This window comes from Brachionichthys hirsutus, chromosome 16 (assembly GCF_040956055.1).
Source record: "Brachionichthys hirsutus isolate HB-005 chromosome 16, CSIRO-AGI_Bhir_v1, whole genome shotgun sequence".
NCBI lineage: Eukaryota > Metazoa > Chordata > Actinopteri > Lophiiformes > Brachionichthyidae > Brachionichthys > Brachionichthys hirsutus.
Window position 1 is genome coordinate 6,712,035 of NC_090912.1, and position 21,639 is coordinate 6,733,673.

General features: G+C 43.3%; 1 protein-coding gene across 1 annotated transcript in view; it reads right to left on the reverse strand.

Annotated features, from left to right (window-relative positions):
* cep112 (centrosomal protein 112) overlaps positions 1 to 21,639 on the reverse strand; it is a 75,436-nt gene that overhangs the window by 4,178 nt on the left and 49,619 nt on the right. Inside the window, exons 21-23 of the mRNA XM_068750058.1 lie at positions 19,690 to 19,752; positions 15,491 to 15,640; positions 3,896 to 3,985 (exon numbers count right to left, since the gene is read on the reverse strand). Coding sequence (XP_068606159.1) covers positions 3,896 to 3,985; positions 15,491 to 15,640; positions 19,690 to 19,752 — 303 coding nt within the window. The remainder of the gene's footprint in view (positions 1 to 3,895; positions 3,986 to 15,490; positions 15,641 to 19,689; positions 19,753 to 21,639) is intronic.

Below are 21,639 nucleotides of genomic sequence, written 5' to 3' on the forward strand. Positions count from 1 at the left end.
AAAGCATTTGCAATTACATCGTTCCACTGCAGGTTTAAGTGAAGCTATGCGAGTGGGAGGAACCAGCAGCCTTTTTTCTTACTACATCTCTGCTGTGAGAGATTCATGAAAGGCGAGCAGATGTTCAAAAACGCAGTTCCAATTCAAATGTCTGATTTCACTGCGGCTCTCAATGGTGTCAAAATGCAAAAGATGAATCGTCCCTCAGACTCCCTTAAGATGTCTGACTGGGAGATATTGTTCCTTCAGCTTTGCATCCTCTCACATCTCTATTTTTCTTCACATTAACATTTATTTTATTTTTTTACAGCAAAGACATGTTTGTTTTTTTGACAGGCGGCAGAAGGAATGTGACGGCATCTCAAAAATCAAAAGCCTTCTCCTCCTCACCATTTAGGACAGATGTCGGGTGCCTTTGAACTAAACGGTTGATGAACTGTTTCCATAGATGAACTCTGGACGATAGTAAGTGGAAAAAGGAAGACAGGAAGGGAAACACAGGAGAGAAAAAAAAAACGTGCCACTATTTCCCAAGGCAATGAAAAGAGACTTCAACTTTGTGTGGAAGAATCAGGTTTCATTTTGTTTGTTCCTAAGTGTGATTCTCTAGTTTTGACGACTACGAGGAGCCAGCAGTCGTTTTCTCCTCCCAGTCATCTTAAAATGACAACATTTAATCTATATATAGTCCTCAGATTGTGTTTTTGACTTCTTCCCCTTGTGTTTGGTGCTGTCACATGGCATGCTTTCTGACAGCTGCCAGCAGAACGGAACAAGCCCTCAACACTTTCAATGTTCAAATGAAGTTTGTCACAACGCTAGGAAGCCTGATGCATGCTAATGAATCCAGGTGTGTGTGTGTGCAACGGGTTGGGGGTAGGTGTGTGGCTGCTGGATAAACATTTTTGATATACCGCCCCCCCCCCCTGTTGAAAAAAAACCTTGTCAGGAACAAGGAGGTACATCAAACATGATGCCACTCACAAAGTTTGTACCTCCAGTGAGCCGGCTCTCTCCGGCAGCTCGACAAGGAGGGATTCAAAGTCAAAAACGCTTTGCTGCAAGAAGGGAAAAAAAAGGAGCTTCAGAAAAGTAAAAGAGGAAAAGGGAAGGAAGTGATTAGAAGTCGCTGCAGATCTTGGTGAAGTTGTTAGAACTATGGGATGGATTGGCAGCTGCTGGTGTGATGCGTCTCAACGAAAGCAGCACGAGGAAAAAACGAGTGCGCCGACAGAACTTCAAGAAGTTCGACTCCTCCGCATTTCCATGTCTGCATCAATACCAAAAAGCAACTTCAGAAATAGTTGATTTCACAGAGCGCTCGTGATGCGGGAGAAAATACGGCTCTGAAACGCGTCACTTCACCGAGCCCATTGTATCATTACGTATTTATACAAAGAGCTGTACTCTTCAACATTCTGCTCCTCTCTTCAAGGAGAATCGAACCTCACAGTGAGCTGCTGATTCGCCATTTTAGAGTGTGGGGTGGGAGGGGGGGGCTGCGAGGGGCCCTGCGAGTGGTAAGGCGAGCAACATCTGTGTGAAGTCTGTGCAGAAAGGCTAGTTCTTGTGTGAGAGATCAGATTACAAAGAAAAGACTTGGCAGATAAACTAGGGCAGCATCAATGTGAGGAGACAGAGGGTCGGCTTATCATCATCATGTGCAAATAACAACACACCGCTGAGCCAACGCAACATGCGATGAACTCACTGTCGAAAGGCGTTTGGTCCTTTGACGCCTTTCACACTCGCTCAAAGCGAAGGTGGCAGCAGGCTAAGATGGAGACACGAGTGTCATTCGTTGACCGAGTGAAGATGACTGACTCACAGGCGTTTATTACAGCTCGTTCATGATGAGAAACACAACCTCTGATTGGCTGGTGAAGCAATCACGCTAACAGCAGTGACTGTTCAGAACAAAAATAAATGGACAAATATTTGGATTCCTTTGGATCTATCATTGTGATTGACTACCTCCGCCGAGTGATTGCCGGCGTCTGTCTGTCTGCAAGATAACCCAAAAGGATCTCGACGGATCTTGATGAAATTTACAGGGAAGGTTGGGAATGTTAGCAGGAAGAGATTAATACATTTTGGTGATGATCCAGAAGAGATCCTGGATTTCGGATCATTTTTACATTTTCGTTAACATTGCAGTCAATGGTGCTTCAAAATGAGTTCCACAATATCTTGGTTGATTATTGACCGATGTCGATGGAATTTGACACAGTCATGTCGGGCGGCGTTCTCTATCTCAACACCTAATTTTATCTGGATTAAATGCAGAATGATGTTAGGAAAAAACATTACATTTTAAAAATGAAAACCTTATTTAGGGATTTAAAAATCAGTAAAAAAATACACCGAAACTCCGATTCACTTTTACTTTTCACGGTTTGTGTAAAAAGATACCAAGAACAATTTAGAACCTTTTGATGATGATCCAGATCACCATGTGGACATTGTAAATCTAATTAGGAAGGGAATGAGCTGCTTGGCGGAGGTCTGCGCTCCCTGGGTGAGAGACAGCTATAACTTTTAAAAACATCTCTTCTGCATCTTCTTTCTCTGGTGCTGCTTCGTGTTGTGCTTGAGATCCTGTCTCAGCTCTCCTATGCATCGACGCCTCAGTTTGAGCTTCCTATTTGTATAATCGCTGCCAAATTTCACGTAGGAAAACAATCTGGAATAAATTAACAAAATTATATTGCTTACACGTGCTTTGTTTTAACATGCTGCCTGATTTAAATTATGTGGCTGATTTTATACCAGAAAGCAGCTTTTTAAAAATCACTAACATGAGTTTTTCTGGGAAAAAAAGGATTGTGATGATGTGTTGTGTTTTTTTCTTCTGATTTCATTCATCAATCATTCCTTGGTCTACATCTGGTTTTCAGTCCGAGGCTGTCCTTCGCTTTGCACTGCAGCGACAGGTCACAAGAAGCTAGAATCTGGCCCTAACTCAGCTGATCCAAGAATGATGAAATTTCTCTACAATGCAATAAACACAGCCCCATCTGAAAACGACGACTGCTTTGTGATGCCTCTTGAAGCTACTGAAATCCAAATCCTTATCCAGATGAAATTACCTGACATTGAAGTAGGCTGGGTCAAGGGTCAGCTCATCCTAAATTACCGGAAAAAACAACAACACACAAAGCGCCTCTGGGACTGGGCCAGCGACCGGTGACTCATAAAAACCACTGTCCCTTTATTGCAGATTTATGACAGCTAGACACTGAGCTGTGTGACGAGTGTGTGAAGTGTGCAGTTCGGACGCGACACGTGAGGGGAGATGGCTCTGGTGTGCAGACCAGCATACAAAGACTGGCCTTTAGAATGGGTGTAGTCATCGGTGGTTTTCTTCTGTGTGTGTGTGTGTGTGTGTCAAGGTCAAAACAGAGCCCGATTACAGAGAACTCTCAGAGAGTGCGTGTGGGAAGCCTCTGCACGCACAGAGGCTTCCCTCTGAACATAGGTGGTAGTGACATTCATTCCACTAGGTGCTGATACTTGAAGCCGCAGCTAAAGGAATTTGGGAAATGTGCAAGGAGGTATATCGCTGGCTCAGGAACAGGCAAATTAGAAATAGAGTGATGAGGGGGGGGGGGGATCCATTTATTTGTCTTTGTGGCCCCCTGCAGGGTCTGGTAAGGATGGCGGGGTAGGGACATCAAGGTGATGGAGCGCAACAACAACAAAAGAGGGTTGCTGGAACAATAAAAAGTCAAGCTGAGGTGGCAAGATATAAAAGGGAGTGTAATGAAAAGAAGATTGATACATGTGAACGGTAGATAATGGGAATGATGCAAAGGTATTAGTGGAAAGCTAACGAAATGACCGTTCAATATAGACAGAGACAGTGAGATGGAGAGAAAAAGACTGACTGCATTACCCTCTCTTCAGTTTCAAGTTCTTTGCTCAGCAGCATCTTCTCTGAGCCGTGCAGCTGCCTCTGTAGACTTTCCACCTTTTCCTGCCGAGCCTGGAGGGGGGGGGGGGAGTTAGTGTTGTTGGCTTGCTGACGGGGAAAACAGAAAAGCAACTTCAGATCTGTGTGGTGTAAAGTATCACTGACACACAGCGGTATAGCCTAATCTGCAGTTACACTGGGGTGGACCACAGAGGCCGGCTGAACCCGAGAGGCGTAGGAAGGAGGGAGGAAGAGCAATCGCGATGGACAGAGCTATTAAAAGAATATTCAAGATAGAAGACAGAGCATCGATGAGGAGAGATGCCACCTTTATTGAGTCTCTGCGTGTTAAAAGGCTAACAATAAGGACATGACAGTAATAACTGACACGCTGGCCTCATTAAGTCCAAACTCATTCCTGAACAAGGGCACATAAAAAGAGAAAAGAGAAAATGTCTTATTCAGACAATTAGCCAAAAAATCCTTTTTGTTTTGTTAAAATGCATTTCTTTCATCTTTAATCATTGTAAGTTTAAGAATATGTAGCATGATTCAGCTGCACCAGTACTCACATTACATTAACCTGAATACCTGAGTTGATCATACCCCCCCCCATAGGATTCCAGTAAAGATTTTTATTTTATTTTGCTTGGTAAGATTGAGACTGTAAAAAAGCCACCGCACGTCTGTGTTTGTGCACATGTGCATGTTGTAAATTTTTTCCCTTTCCTTGCCTGCAAGTGATAGCAATGGAAAAAAGGCGATGTTCCTGCATGTGAAGCAGGACCAGATGTGGACACTATGTCTTTGATTAGTCTACATGAAAAGCAGAGCGAGGACTATGCGCACACACAGACATAAAATGTGTGTGTGGGGGTGCAATATCCTCGGTCTCTCTCTCTCGGGTGGAGTTGAGTGAGTGGACCAGGTGTTGTCTCGTCAACTTTCAGAGCTGAGGAAACGGTCCAGGTGATAGGCATGACCGGCCTGATCCGCAACACACCACACCGACATAAATCACGCAAGGCGTAAGGGTCAGGGAAGCATGCAGGAAAAAAACCCTACCAAGACCCTGCTGTTAGCCACACTAGCTCTAAGAAGTATGACAGACCATAATTTATCTTTTAATCATTTGAAGCATCAGGGTAGCAGGATAACTGCAGCCCAACCCCAGATGCATATTGAGGTCACTTTAATTCTGCAGCATGAAAGGCAGCTGCTTTCCAGCGCGTTGATCCTACTAATCAGGGTATTTCTTAGCGAGGCGCGACCCCATCTCTGCCCAGCCAGTGCAATCCCTTGCCTTTGATGTCATCATTTAATTTTGTTTATTGGTGAATTAAAGGCTCAGTGACATTAGAGAAGCATTTTTAGAGGGCTCAATACTAATGACCCATTTTTGAATGTATTTCCCAAGGTATTTGAGGGTGAGCTTTCTCCTTTTCTTTGGGAAGTTTCCCCTCATTGACGTTAAAAGGATAGTAGGCGTCGGTCCTATCATATTTCTTGACTTAGCAATTAAGTTTAGCACGCACAGATTACTGTACAAAGTCAATATCTTTTAGGTTTTCAGCCGTCCTTCCTCTACCATTTCCCCAACTGTGCCCACAACCGCTGGGAAAACCATGCGTTTAAGCAGCTGTACGGTTGACATGGAAGATGAGAGCGCCTCAAACCCCCACTCTCTCAACCCATGTCCGATTTCCCGCACTGTGACGCAATGTTTCTGGACCATGTCTTCTGGGAAGCAAGGCAAGTGGGCCTAACTCATGACGCGTTCGCCTCTTCATGTGGGTTCTGTATCTGATGGGCTTAAAACAACTCTCAGGGTAGATGTTTAACAAGTGTTGGTTCATTATTATAAATCATACAGAATGATTGAGTCATTAAAAAACAAAACACTTTGGGTGTCTGAAAGAGTAGATCGCTGTGAGCTGTGATTGTTAAACTAATAAACTGCATGTAGTAAAGGCTGGTTTTGGAGATAAAGCAACATACATCACTCTGACACTGCTATCCACAGATACAAAGCACCCGCACAGCCTTCTGATCCAGGTGGAGCATCATTGTCTGACTTGCTTTAAGGCAGTGCAAGCACAGGGGCACACATTATAAATAACAACACATTTTAAAATCGATATAGAAAGAAGCAACTGTAAACATCGATGTCTAAATAAGAGGAGAAAAAACAACACACACACACACACACACCTTGTTTCTCCCTTTACTACCCCCCCCCCCCCCCAAAATAATTTCCATGTAAATTTGTTCCTTATAAAATCACATTTAAATTGTGATAAAATAAAATAAATGAAAACAAAAATTACATGAAATTCGGCATCCAACAACGTATGCTCTCTTACACACATCATCCAAATGCTGGAGTGGTGCTTTTTGCCATGCAGAATTATTTTTATAGTTTCTGTTTCGCGTTTCCATGGAAACAACTTATACCTATTAAGAAAAGGTTTGCTTTTGAGCCACGCTGTGTAACGTGTGTTGTCTTTCACATAGCGTACACTTATAACAGGAATGATGAAAAATGTAAATGTCATTAGTGTGATTTTGATATTGATTTCTAACTGCCTGCCAAAGTAAAAGGGCTTTTTGTCAAATAAATGCGCCCAGTTCAATTGCATTTATTTAAATTCTTGAGGAGCTGTTATGTCATCCCACAAAGCTACAAGACTCTTGTTTCAATGGAATTTAGTTTTTAAAAGTGTGTGAATGGGTGTGTATGGAGGGTCTTGCTTAAATATCTCCACATGTGCAGGTCGATATGGTCTCTATCAGCCAATGCAGACTGGATTCATTGTCAATGGGCCGGGATGAGCGGGAAATAAGATTTCCTTCAGGCGAGATGGGAGGGTTTGGGAAGAGGGACGGGAGAATGAATGAGAAAGGCGCATGACGGAATGGAAAGCAAAAAATAAATAAATAAATAAAAATGAAATCTTGGAAAGATATGACAGAAATGTGAGATCAGAAAGACTGAAGGCTCAAAAAAGTGAAATATTGCAAGATGCCGAGGAAAAAGGGGGGGGGGGGGGGGCGACATGAAGGGGAGAAACACGTGGTCAGAGTGAGGAGACGGGGCCACGGTGATCCGCTGTTGCACCGTCCCACAGTCAGAAGGCCTCTCTCACATCTCTGTCAGCAATGTGTCTCTGACTTTCATTCCAAACTTTGGCTTAAAGGATTAGCCAAGCACACACACACACACACACACACACACACACACACACACACACACGCAAGCACCAACAAACACACTGCTCGGAGCCATCCATGCAGGTAGAGGCATGCATTAATATTAACAGCAAAAGTTCTAAAAATGTGAGTGCTGCACAGTCAAATGAGTGTGCAAATCAAGTGTATGCACACAAACACACACACAGACATACCGATGCCTGAGTCATCCTTCCTGGGTGGTCCTCCTGTGCAGATAAGGAGAGCGGGTTTCCCTAGGGTGAAGTAAAAGCAACAGAGGGCAGGAAAAAAGCAAAGAAGAAAGAAGGGAATAGTGGGAGGAGGTAGAAAGGCCAGGGGCCTCTTTAAACTCGCTGTTTTGTTAGGAGCGGAGCTGCTCTTCATGTGCGGCGGGGGCCTTCTATTTGCAGCGTGCTGTCAGAAGTTTCTCCCAAAGTCTGGATTAAAGAGATCCTCTAATGACACTGAGGGTGGACAACTTCAGACAGCAGCAAGAAGCTAACATCACACCGCCTCCAGTCAAGGACACACACACACACACACACACACACACACACACACAGAGCTGGGTAAGAACAGATACATACACAAGGGGCATGAAATATACACAAGTGGACACGCACACACACGCACACACTAGCTTTAGCAGAACAAGTCAGTGTGTGTCTGCATGTCTACTGATCTAATTGTAAATAATAAAGGAGGTGCTAACCTCAAGGAGAGGTGGACGGCCAGAGAGACGAGCACCAACTCTCTTTTATCTGAACTTGTATCAAAGGATTGTGGGAAAGGTAAATCAGAGTGTTAGAGAGAATCTGTCGAAAGAGGAGGAGGAGGAGGAGGGTCTCCTGAGGCGTTAGGAAAGTGAAACTTTTGATTTTTGCTTTGCCGTCTGTCTGTGTGTAGGAATAAAAAGTGATTTAGCAATCTGGCAGGACAGCCCCTCGGAAAAATATCTCTAACGTAGGTATGAAATGATTTGCTTACAGTACTTTGAAGATATTTGCTATTTTTCCCAGAGTTGATTCTGAATTTAAGTGGGATGACATTAACAAACTCTCATGAAAGGCAAATAAAGCAGTTAGCTTGTCTAGTGTAATAGGCACACATTTCAACACGGAGGTGCTTTTCCTAGTTCAGTAATACCTTGGCATAGGAGTATAATTTGTTCTTGGACCGACATCGTGACTCAAATCACTCAGATGTCAAATCAATTTTTCCCAGATAAAATAACTGAAAACGATTGAATCCGTTCCGGCCGTCTTAAAATGCTCAAATCAACGCTAATAACAAATGGAAAAAACGTTTTTAATTGAGATATAGATACACACACAACGATATAATAAATGATAAACAGTATTATTGCCATATAAAATGTGGTTTTATTATGAGATTAACTTCGAGACAGACGATAGCGGCTAACAGCGGTGTGCAGAGCGCAGGAGAGAGAGTTTTATACCGTGATTGTACCTTACACACATATACTTTCATAAACACAGACATAATAGTTATGCATTACTCTTGATAGTATCCTCTTGTTTGAGGATTGTACATATTATTGATGCACGCGCTTGTACTGGCATGCCGAATCACTCACGCGGACACCGCGGTCATGTTCATCGATAATTTCATGCTTCATCTCCATCGTCATCATCTGGCGTCTTTTCTTGTCACTGCCATCCTTACCGCTCACTTTCTTTGGACCCATCACTTATAAGGAATACTCACAGATACAGCCAAAATCACGTCAATAATGGAAACACAACAATGAAGTAATGAAAGCAAGTTCCATCCAGGCAGTGCCCACAGGTGCAGTAGAACGAGAATAGGAAACAACAATGAAATGAAAAATGCATCTGTGTCTCTGTTAATCAGTTTATAGAATTAAATGTCTCTTAAGCTTATCATAAAACCGCAGCACCCTAAAACCCTAGACTCTCTTTCAGGTAAAAACAAACGTTTAGCATTTTTGAACCAATTAAAGTGAAAGGTTCAATTGTAGTTCTGAGTCCAATCCTGCAGATGCGTGTGGGCTTTAGCCATTTGCACTCATTATTTTTCTTCGACTGTGGAAACAGATGGTGGGTGGCCCGACCCCTGTTTGGTGAGGTCAGGACTACTGGCAAAGAAACTGAACGACGCACCGCTTTGGACAGGATCAACAGCAAAACATATCTTAACGACATTGAAAAAAAAAAAGGTCTACCTCACAAAAATCAGTATCAGTTAATGCGTGGAATATTTTCAGTGCTCTCCTGCCACCAGGCCTCTTAATGAAAGCGTTCTGGTGGCGTTGAGAAGCAAATGGAAGTAACTGTAACCGCTGCTGACCCTGTCCAAGACAGTCCATTGTTCTGTCTGTGGGTAATACACAAACTATGCAGAAGTATCTCTCTCACAACCCAACTTAAAAAAACAACAACCCTGAACACAATATTAAACTACATGAAACACATAAGCAATAAAAGCCCAAACTTTTACTATAAACCCCATCATTTAATAAAACATACTGTTGCAGGGTTAGCGGCTCACCAGCGGCCCTGAGTGGGATCGTTGTCAGTCCTTTGGCAGTAAGACGCTCAATATGTGATTGAAACAGAGATTTTAGAAAAATACCACTGACTTAACAGTATTCGTACAGCTTTTACTTTTTATTTCCAGTGCCTCATTGTTGTTGGAGCAGCTGTCAGTGCAGTCTGGTCAACATTTTGTTTTGAAGTCGTGTGTATGTCGTTAACTCTATTTAATGGCAGTGATGACCACGTAACCGGTTCCAAAGGAAACGTGGGACATTTCCATTTGTGTCCGATGACATAGATGCTGCTATAAAAACCACTGGTAATACGGGGCAGAGCGGACCCCCCCCCCTCCCACACACACACACAGTGCCAGCCCCTCTGGCAAAGTAAACCTGAGGACACAAAGTGTGTGTGAAAGTGTTACACATGGGTTTATAAGCGAGGCGCTGCCCACAGCCTGCATTTGTGTCAACATGTGATTCTTCAAAAAGGAAACACAACTTCGGCTGTCATGATTTATTGGTTTAATGAGTAAACCCCCCCCCCCGTGAATGGAACCCGGCTTCTCTGAGCTGTTTTACTTCCCACATTCGTTTGCTTCTTCCTGGAATGTTATCTCTCTCCTACTTCCACCCTTTGTGACATGCGGATCAAACGCTACTGGGAATCTGCCCACGGCCAGAAATGTCATGAATCAGCCAACGCCAGGCAAACATGTGGAGTTGTATGCACAGGAAAATACATGGTCATGACGGCATATGGGTATTTAAGAGAGGGGGGGGAGGGCTTTCCTTGCCTTGAACATATTTCTTAATAATTCTAATAAAAAGGACAAAGTTAGCATTAACAAACTTGAGATGATGTATTAAGCAACTCTGCACAAACCCAACTCAAAAATCAGTTTCTTTTGATTAGTCAATAAATATCCAGACTAAGCAGACATTTGTTTACCAGGTATTATTGTTGTTTTTTTTCCTTCCTTTATTCCACATTGGGAATACTTACTTGTGTATTACAACCAGCACATGTGAGCAGAAAAGGGTTTGCACAGAACTTTATGAGCAGAAGGGACGCTTTGTCTAAAAGGTACAACATAACCAGTGCAGAGCTACAGACTGAGGTGTTTTCCCAGTAATGCCCTTCTATTTTACAAGGAGTCATTTCATGGGAATACTGGAAAAATATCTTCATACATCTTTAGATAAAAGTGAAAACTGTGGAAGTAGCATTCACGAGAACGCGTCCGTAAAAAGGAATAAAGCGACAGAAAAAACAGATGGCTTAACAAACATCAGGAAACAAATCTGCGGTTCAAGGTTGACACGAAGAACGTGGACACGTGTTGAAGGACAAGCACAGGCACACGAATGGAGGAGACAAAAGCGCACATGCATATACATAATGATTGAAGCAGGTATTTCCCTCTGCAGGGGAGGGTCTTCAATGCTACCGATGCTCTTCTGCCAATCCTTTCCACTGGCAAAGTCGCCTTTTCAACCTCCTCAAGAACTACAGCATATATATAGCTAAAGAATTCTAGAGGCAACATCCCAACTGAACATGTCTGTGTGGCCGAGCGTGTGCAAAAGGAGATTCGGCCCTCGTTACTCGTGTGCATGCGTGGAAGCAAAACTCCCGGATCGCATGGACTCCATCTAAGTTCGACAAAGAAAGGCACAATGTCTGGTGCACAAAGAGCAAGGGGGGGTGTCAAATATTTACTCTGCTCATTATCCAGAATGAAACAATGGCCACTTTTGCATTATGTAATGTGTCTGCTGTCATTTCGCCACAGAGGACACTCAGACAATGCTGGAGCTGCAGAGACCCGGGCGCTAACTCAAAGCGAGGCCTGCGTGTGAGCTTCAGGAACAGAAAGATCCAGATCAAGTCTCAGCGAGCAGAAAATGGGAGAGAGATAGTATATATAGACCCACATGTGTGAGACCGAGACGCCAACACTAATTTATGTGTGTGTGTGTGTGTGTGTGCGTGCTTCTGCATGGCAGCGTTCGGCAGTCAGGAAGACGGGAAGCACTGCTGTGGGGAGCAGGAACAGCGGCGTTGATCAAAGCTCAGACGGGTGACACTATGGGCGGAGTGCCATTGTTTATTCACCAGCCACCTCTCCCTTTTGGCAGGGTGAGCCGAGCATGTGTGCTTGTGTATGTGTAGGGAGACAGAGGGGTTGGGACAAAAAAAAAAAAGAGTTTGCAGATACATAGTTGGAAAGATGGGGGTGTGTGACAGCGAGGGTAGAGACAAGGCCTGTGTGTGTGTGTGTGTGTGGTTGCGTGGGAGTGTGCGCTCTTTGTACCTTTCTTTTGGCAAGCTAATGTGGGCTTGAGTTCTGTCAGGTTGGGCAGCTGCTCGTTTCAAGCGGAGTCATACACAGACTCACACACACAGACAAAAACAGTGTTCGGGACATATGGCCACACAAATACACACAATATACACAAGCAAACCCACTCGCTTCACGATTACCGGTAGGCCGCATCCCAACGCCTGCGTCTCATTACGCAGAACATTTATTCTTAAATGGAGACGCTTCAGAGCTACTAGAGAAATAGATGACACAAGGAAGGGATATTATATTATTATCCCTGTGCTCCAATACCTCCCACTGGTGCCTGATATGATTTGAGTGGACAGATGAAAGCAAATACGTTGCTTTCACCGTCCACAGTCCAGAGACACTGGCCTGGTTCCAGCACATTCAAACTGCCCATTCCTTCCTTGCCCGATGTTATGAGACAATCGGTATGCTAAATATAACTGGCTGCATGTGACCCGCCGCTCTGTTTGAAATGGCATTCACAAACACGGGGGTGACAAGCAAGGCAAAACATCAGAAGACTTTTGATTGGTCCCGTGGGATATTACGGAAACTTGCAACCAAACGGAAAACCAAAACAAGGAGATAAAAGTAGCTAAAACATGCAGAGTTGGGCCTAAAAATGAAAAGAAGCCCCTTCAAATGAAAGCACCATGTCTTTAATTAATAATTTGGAAAATCTTTGTCAGTGAAGACGCTTTGCTGACAAAGATTCATTAATCTGGACATTGATGGAACAACCATGCAACAGTTTGAACCTAAAACGTCACTGGTCGTTTCTTATTCAAACTGGAATGCAATGCCAGCATCCCGTCTCCGAGCAAGGCAAGCCTATATGTATGTACACGTACACACACACACACACACACACACACACACACACACACTCCACCTAAACGTCACCTATAAAAAAACATAATGAGCATACTTAACTGTAGCAACGTTGTACTAAAAATGGGGGTTTACGAGAAACATAGGTCTCTGCAGTTAACACCCACATTTAAAAAGTCACAAGGACAGTAGCGCCACTGAGCTAAATTTGGGCTAGAAAAAGCAGAACAGGGCAGGCAGGGGGGGGGGGGGGACACATCTGATCCGATGCAGCTTGCATTCAGAACGACTGTTTTGGGATTATCCTGATTCAAATGTGCGGCTAACTTTGATGTTATTTTCTTCCACTCCCATTGTCTGAAGCCCCTCGCTCTCTTCATAATCCCAGCCCTTTGAAGTGAGCAGCATGGAAACAATGTCAGCAGGCGACACACTCCCTCCAATGGCCCTCTGACAGCGCTCTGCTTTCTTTCTTTCTTCTCTCCTCTTTTTCTCTCTCGTCCCTCTGCTTGCTGTCTCAATCCTCACGCTTCCTCCATCTGCTTGCCAGCTCGCTTTCTTCCCTTTGTTGTTCTTTTCGGCTCCTCCTTTCATTTCCCCACCAACTCTTTATTTTTATTACTTGTCCATTCACTTCATGTCAACCAATCTTACCTTCAGCTCCTCTGTTAATTGTCTCCTTTCCCTCGTGTACGGCCTTTAATAAGCAATTCAATCATTAATTGCAGTCTCATTAGCCGGCAGTTAATACAGGGGATCATAATAATGAGGACACAGATGATGGAAACATAAGCCTTTGTCTGCTCTCAACACAGATGGTAATACTTGCATCTTATAGCAGCCTACAACAGGGTGTGTGTGTGTGTGTGTTAGATACAGTTAAATTACATCCAACAAAACTATAATATGAGGAAACGGAGCCGCTGAGTCTTCATTAAAATGACACTCAACTTACGCAGAACACTTTAACACAATGGCACAAACATGACTTACAGTGAGCCAGGGATGAATCATAATGAAAATGAAAATAGTGTGAATCCGTATCTACTTTAATCTATGGAACAGAAATAAAAACAAGAGAGTCATCTAAGCACGGAATATATCCCCTGCAATAAACTGTACAGATTCACCAGTATATGACACATCCTCTGTTCCTTTATGAGGTTGACGCTTTCTGTGCAGCGTTTCAACTGTAGTTCTGTGTTTCTTGGTGGAAAGAGGCAGTTTTACTACACTTGCTGATGTGGATGCAAATTAAAAAAATTATTTTTTTAAAGGAAGAGGTAAAATCTATACCCTCGCCCATGTAGCAGGGGCATAAACATATCCATTAATCCATTTTCAAGGGCTGAAATCACAGTTTACATGTGGAAGATAGACCATGTTCGTGTAGGCGGGGCAACACAATCACTTACAACGTGTTTCCGTGGGAACCACAGAAAAACACCATGTTTCCATGGAAACCACAGAAAATAAAATTAGTATAAAATCAAACACATCAAATATGTAAATGTCCTTGATTTTATTTGCAAAGCTGCAATGCATATTTTGCCAGACATGCTCTGGACATGATGCAAACCTTAACAATATTTCAACTACTTATCAGGGTTATGAATGAATAAAGTCTGCCGGGGATTTTGTGAACAATCTTGGCCTAACCGTGTTAGCAGAGTAAAGCGTGAATGTTGCAGACAGGACTGTACAGGTGTGAGCTAGCCATCTGAGAGTAAACTGGGAGAAAAGGCAAGCCTCCCTGAGGGTTATGAGGGCCTGGGAAGAGAGGCGATCTAAAGGAGGCTTGAAGAGCTGCCTCTTTACGATATATCTCGCCATACAAATGACAGAACACTTACATACAAGACGTGGCTTTAAAAAAAGGAAAAGAAAAACGATCTCTGTCAACTCCGAAAATGTCCAGTCCTGAGGCGTTTTCTGAAGGATGGACTAAAAGCCATTCTCAACCATCTTTGTCTAAAGGTTTGCATCTCCAGGTGAGCAGAAACCACTGACAAAGAGAAGAAGGAGATGCCGAGGAGACTTAAGAAGATAAAATAAATGGATGAAATGGCAGACGCCTTGAAAGACAAAAAGGAAGGTAACTGTTCTAGATTTAAATGCAGCTGCAAAGGTAGCACGGGTAACAAGAGCTAGCATAGCATAACCAGTGTCGCCCTTGAGCCGGTCCCAAGCCCGGATAAATGCGGAGCATTGCGGCAGGAATGGCATCCGGCCTAAAACGTTGCCAGATTTTAATATGCAATCAACCTTAAATATGAAAGGACAGGGTGAAGTAGAGAAGGTTGGTTTGCTGTGGCGGGATGAGCCAAAAGAGAACGAGTAAGAAGAAATATTCTATCTTTGATGACGAGAGATGAAGTTACTAGACAACACCTCACTAATTACAGTGGTGGCCTCGTTCTTTTGCCCTCAAATTTAATTTGAGATTTCCCATAGTAAAAATGTTTCCTCTAATATGAGGGTGTGGATTTGATTTCTGCAGCAACTCCTATAATACTTTCATCAATTTCATTTGACGTGTAGAGAAGTGACATTTTGCAACATTCTTTTGTGTCTTTGTTTATGTAAAATGAACAAAACACAGAACGGTAATTTTACTCATCATGTCATTAATGTCGATGAGTGAAACGATTAGGTGTAATTCAGTGAGTCGTCTCGGACCTTGTTCGCCTGATCAGCTTGGTGAGCCATTGTCCTCCTCTCTTCGTCCCATCGCACATTCGTCTCCTCCAACTGCTTCTCCATATTCTTCTGCAGACGAACAGCATCCTCCTTCGAGTCGCACACGGACGTCTGCAGCTCCGCAATTAACTATCAGTGTGAAAAATACAAATACAGCTTGACTTTAATTATTGGTTTGAGCAAATGAACAAGTGACCACACACCGTTACTCAAATAGACAGCATCAATCATTATTGCGCGTCTGCCCCAGCACATACACACATTTGTTTGTTTTATAAGCATATAAGAACTGACTACCGGTAACTTATTGTCAACTGTTCGGCTGGTTTGAAAAATGAGTTCGGAAACAAAACAGTGTTTCAGATTTGTCGTGGATTTGGATGCAACATCTATCAAACTAGAACATTAATTTGTCCAGATTCTCATGTCTTGTCTGTTTTTTTTTTTTTTGAGAGGCAAAAGATGAGAGAGAAAGAGGAAACAAAAATAGACAGGAAGGGAAAAAAAACAACTTCCTTTTTGAAGAGCGGAGTGACTTTGTGTTGGTGAACTTGCGGTGCACGCCAGATGAAAAGGAACTGCCTTAGCTTTGAAATCCTCCAGTCAAAATTAACATTCTATTTAAGCCACTGTCAGGGAAAGGCAGAGAAAAGATGTGAGAGAGTAAAAGAGCGAGGGAAAGGAAGGGAGAGAAATAGGTGGGGTGTTAGTGCTGCTCCTAGCTTTGGGCTAGACAGATAATTGTTTACCGTGCTCAAACTCTGGAGGACTAGACCTGCTGGAATCTGAACATTGTGTGGGAGTATGGAAGTTAGAGTGGTGCAGGTCAACCACAGACACAGAGAGAAATGAGAGAAGGTTAGGCTCATTTTGTCGGTGGGAAAGCCACATGAAAGCAACAAATGGCACATTATTATGGGAACATCATTTTTGAGCTTAATAAAATATTTTGCAATATGGATTCCCTGCATCTGCTGGACTTCAGCCCCAGGCGGTGGCGGCACTCTAAACCAGTGAACTCAGCTGTCTGTCTTGTTATTCCTGTATACACACACACACACACACCACAGCAGCCTTTTTTTTTTTTTTCCCACCATCTGATAGCCAACCAGGCCTTTTTAAGTCTGTAATTGGTCTGTTGAGACTTGTCTATTTCCCCAGCCTACAAGCATCTCTGTTTAGGGCTAAAGGCAGGCTTACCTCTCCATGAACTGAAGGTGAAAAAAAAAAAAGGGCTGGTATTTATTCATGTGTTTGTAAATTCAAGAGAGAAAAACTAATAATTACGGATAAATGGCCAGAATACAATGGGGGATGCTTTGCAATGTTAATGAGTATATGAAAACATGTTTAATGTGGAAGTCGAGCGGCCTTAAAACTGAGGTGTTCAGTACTTAGCTCGTGGTGCTGTTGGGCAAAAAGAATCCACCGTAACGCGCCAATTTATTGTAATTCAAGTGGCCTGAAATAAAAACAGATTTGTGAAATCCCACTCGGCTCTGATTTTGAGCACTGTAAATTTAGCTAATGATGGGATTTTAACCAATCGTGAATCATGTAAGAGTCGGGGGGCTTCCTATTGGCTATTCTACAACCGCCCAGGCAAATCCCTTCCATTTCGTTAAAGGCTAATTCACAGAAATTCTTGCAGAAAATCCTTCAATTTGAGATACATTGCCCAACTATTCTTTGCCCATAATAACATTAACATTATAAACATTCACATATTGTTGATGGGAAAAAAGTCAAACTGGGTAAATAAGATTTCAGGGTGTGTACTAGCCTCTCACCTGTGGGCCCATAGCGTTAGAAGAGTCACACATGACTACCCATCAAAAGGTATCAGGTTATTTAACAACATGTTTTCAATTAGCTTTAAATAAATGGCACACACATTGGGGGGGGGCTGCAATATCTATATAATCACTAGGAAGAACAGAAATAGTGAATATTTTGGGACAAAATAGTATTACTGCAAGTATCAAGGAATGGTCCATTAAAGTTTCCAAGTGTTTTAAAGAAGTGAGAAGAAATCAAAGAGAGAGAGAAAAAAAACATTGTAATTTGGTTGACATTTGCCAAAGAGGTCACTTGGTTGAGGATTTTACACCCAGCAAAGTGTGGAAATAAATTAGAGATACTTGCATATGGAGTGAACTCCAAACTCTTTATTCCAGAACATGCTACTTCTCATGCACTGTGCCTCCAATGGCCAATTCCCTCCACCTCCTATCTACTTCCACGGTGAATGGTTACGGATAAAGTAATGATCTCCCACCAGTGCCATGGCTACCACCCACTGTAGCCTGGTCATTAAGTGGGGGGGAAGAAGAGAGTGCAGCCCTGTTCAGTTCAAAGGTCACCCAAGAGGACCACTCGCAGCTCGGAGCTTAACCCACCGGATTGGATTGGAGAGACACTAATTAGGAGTGTGTGTGTGTGTGTGTGTGAATGAGAAAGGCAGAGAAGAAGAAACAGAGTGGGCAAGAGAAAGGAATGTGTGTGTGCATGCATGTCAGCATGTACCCTTACGCGATGTGTCTCCAGTCCCCCTCAGGATAATATATGGCGTGGTATGTTTTTAATTGGGCTATTAGCTATGCTGTTGAGCTCAAGAGTGATGCTCCCTGTCAGACAGCGAGGGGTTAACAACTGGGGTTCGCCTTTGAGGTTCAAAGGCCGCTTGTTTACATTTGACTGAGTTGCCCCAAGGGGAGGTTCCACCTTTACCTTTTAAAAGAAAGCCGCCCAAGCCTAGAACAAATAGCCTGCATTAACACGCATATTAATGTTTGCACACGCACACACACAAAAACGCATTTTCTGCAGAAGCCTCCACGTGAACCGCTGAGACAAAAGGTGCTGAACTGTGCAAGAGATCTCTTTAGTCTTCGTTTTGCTTGTTGATCCTGTGCCAGTTTTGCGTCCCCAAAAGAGAGGATGACTCACGTGTGGCTGTGTGTGAGACGGCGTGCCGTAGCGCCGGAGCAGGCAAACATGGCTGAACTCTTGCACAGCATCCAACTTCTTTTGAAGTCGAGCATTGTGTAACCTAATAAGCTACCGTTTTCTCACAACATCTGCGTGTCAACCCTGCTTTCAACTCTGCCTTTGCCAGCCAACCTAAAAATGGCGGGGGGGGGGGGTTAAAGAGGAGAAGAAAGAAAGAAAAACAGCAAAGCCCCATCTGAATCCGCTCTTTCGGTAACAAGGTGCAATTACAGCCGGACGATTATGATATTTTACCCTGCTACGTAATCAAGAAAAAAACTCTCTTCTTTCGTAATGTAAACACTACTTAGGACCACTTTTGGATCTTTTAAACCAGTAACTTAAAAGCTGCGTCAACTTTCGGAGACATTTTTTTCTTAATGGCAGCGTCCGGAGAAGTTCTATACCTGGCTGGGGTGAGGAATGACCTCGCGTTTTTAAATGACCTCCGTCTGAGGACGCCACGACAGGAGGAAGGAATGAGCATCGAGTCGAGATAAACAGAGGTGAGTGTCAGAAAGAAGACAACTAGAGCAAGGGAATAGCAGGGGACACGCGACGAGGGACTTCAACAGAACACTTGCTGTGGATTTATTCTTAATATGGGATGTATTTTCACTAATATGGGAATTTCTGATAGTAAAGTCAACATGAGAGTTGAATAATAAGCTCTTCTTTAGCACAGTTGTTGTTGAATTGTGTTTTTCCTTCTCAAACCAAAGCCATTTCCAGGGCATGCCCTCCTATTACTTCTGTCTGCCACTGAAGGATAAACACATGAATCTACTGTTGCAGTCGAGAAATGGTGATCAAAGGGGCAAAATCTTATGTTGCACTACAAATCATTTAAGACAGAAGTTATCAATAAAATGACTAAACACACAGGTACAAATCAGACTTAATATATTTTATATTTTAATGTATTTAAACCAGCAGTCCAATCAAGTCGTGTGGGTTTTAAACGAGAATGAACTGATTTACTGGCGCTTTGAGGAGACGTGGAGCAACATCAGTGGAGTTGTGCTTCTGCCAGCCAGTGTCTAATATGCAACGTGCGTATGGACTTATGGGCAGCGGAGACGAGTTACGTCCTTCTCTCACCTCCCCCCCATCGCTGTGTTTGTACCATCTTAAATCGAGTCTGTGGGGAACAAGGGGAGAGTAAAACGAAAGAGAAGACCGATTACCTGGGCAGACTTGGCAAGCTTCTGTCCGAATTCCTTCTCGATCTGCTTCCACCTGCTGTTGGTCTGCAACAAGAAGAAGAGAGGAGAGCGTGATGAAGACGTATCCAGACAGATGGCTGGAGACAAAAAGAGAGAGAGTTGAACGTTCTATTAGGAAGTACAAATGCTGCCCTCCATCCCGTACACACCCACCTCTCCACCCACACCCATGTTGACCTCTGTCTCTTGGTATTGTACCCCCCCCCCCCCCCCCTGGCTCAGAGCCAGTCCCAGTGTTCAGATGTGCCAGCAGGTAGTGACGGGCCTGGTGCACAGTGGGCACCACACCCCCTCTGATCCTCTGCCAACAATTCATCACTTAACAAGAAGGGGGGGCAGGCAAGTTGGGGGGGAATTAAAATGTTGCTGCCAATTAGTTGTAGGGTGGAAAAAAAGACAAATGATCGGGAGAAGCTGGGAGACACAACACGGCGGAGACTGAATAGACGTGAATAGAGACTGTTGTTGGGGATTTGCTGAATGGCGTTTGTCTCTTTGTTTTCAGTTGTCGCTCTGTGGGAAGCCCGCCAGCTGGAAGGAAACACGGTGGCTGTCTAATGCAAGATCCGCCTGTGTTAAGATAGCCGTGCTGTGATGCCAGAGTTACAATGAGAGCCTGAACAGTGGAGTGAGATAATCGGGTGTGAAGTGCTGGAATTCAATGGGATGTCAATGGCAGCCTGAGCGCACAGTGAAAAGGAAGACTAAGTTAACGGGAAAGGCAAGCTAATGCTTTACGATTTTAAATACATGTCTGAAAGGACAAAGTAATGCGCATCCGCATGTTTATATTGTTTTTTTTAACATATTTTTATACCCACTACACTACCATAGCAACTAGTATCTCGCAACAACAACGTCTAACACTTGCTCTGATTGCTCTGTCTAATGATAGTGGGAAACATAAAATTAACTACAAACACTTCTGAAATGCAAAGTGTATTAAGAAAATTAGAAAACACACACTCTCTCTCACACACACACACACTCACACAGACAAACACAAGCTGGCTTGACTCTCTTGTTCCGACAGCCACTGAAAGACAGACGACTCACTAACAAACAAGGTTTCATTGAACGCAACCCTCGCAACCATCAACACCTGAGCTGTGTTTGGCCTCTGCATCCAATCTAAACACTTCCCGACAAACACCGCCATCCTATCTGAGCGGACACACCTGTCACCACGGGAATACACAGCCATCACCAAGGATACTGGCCTGTCTTCCTGTGCCAGCCCACTCATTCCTGGGGGCCAGATAGCAGCTGATGAGAGAGGGTTAGACAAAGAAGGACGCATAAAAGACAAGAGAGAACTACGTGTGGGAGAGGGGGGAGGCGCAAGAGGAGTCTTTCCATGTTTGTCTTTTTATAAAACGTTGCATTTTTGGAAATACAGTATAAAGAATACCATAGAAAAAAATCATAAACTGAAGTACAGGTAAATGCATTTTTTCAGATTAAACAATTTACAATGGTTAAGAGTAGACATCCCTGGTTGCTATGGTTAAATCATCCACTGACTAGGTAGCATCACTGCTCGCTATTTGCCAGGAAGCGGAGTTTTTATTCTAATCCTTTATTTTAACCTCTGAGTGCTCAGTAAGCATTTTAAAAGGTAAAACCTATTCCACCGTGTTAAAAACACTTTCTTAATCGCACAAAAGATGTTTGATGTTTTTTATGTTTTTTTTTAAATACAGTTGATACTTTTGCTGTCTTCCTTTATTGCTGCTGGAGTGCTCCATCCTGGAGTTGATTTGGACTCACATGCGAGTGTATTTATGGAAAGCATATAGCCAGATTGACATGCGGCCAGGCTCAGAGGTTGCATGACAACATAAAGAGCTTGCTAGACTATCCTTTTTACCTAAAGCCGCTCAGGAGAATTTAGCAAAAAGCATTATCCAA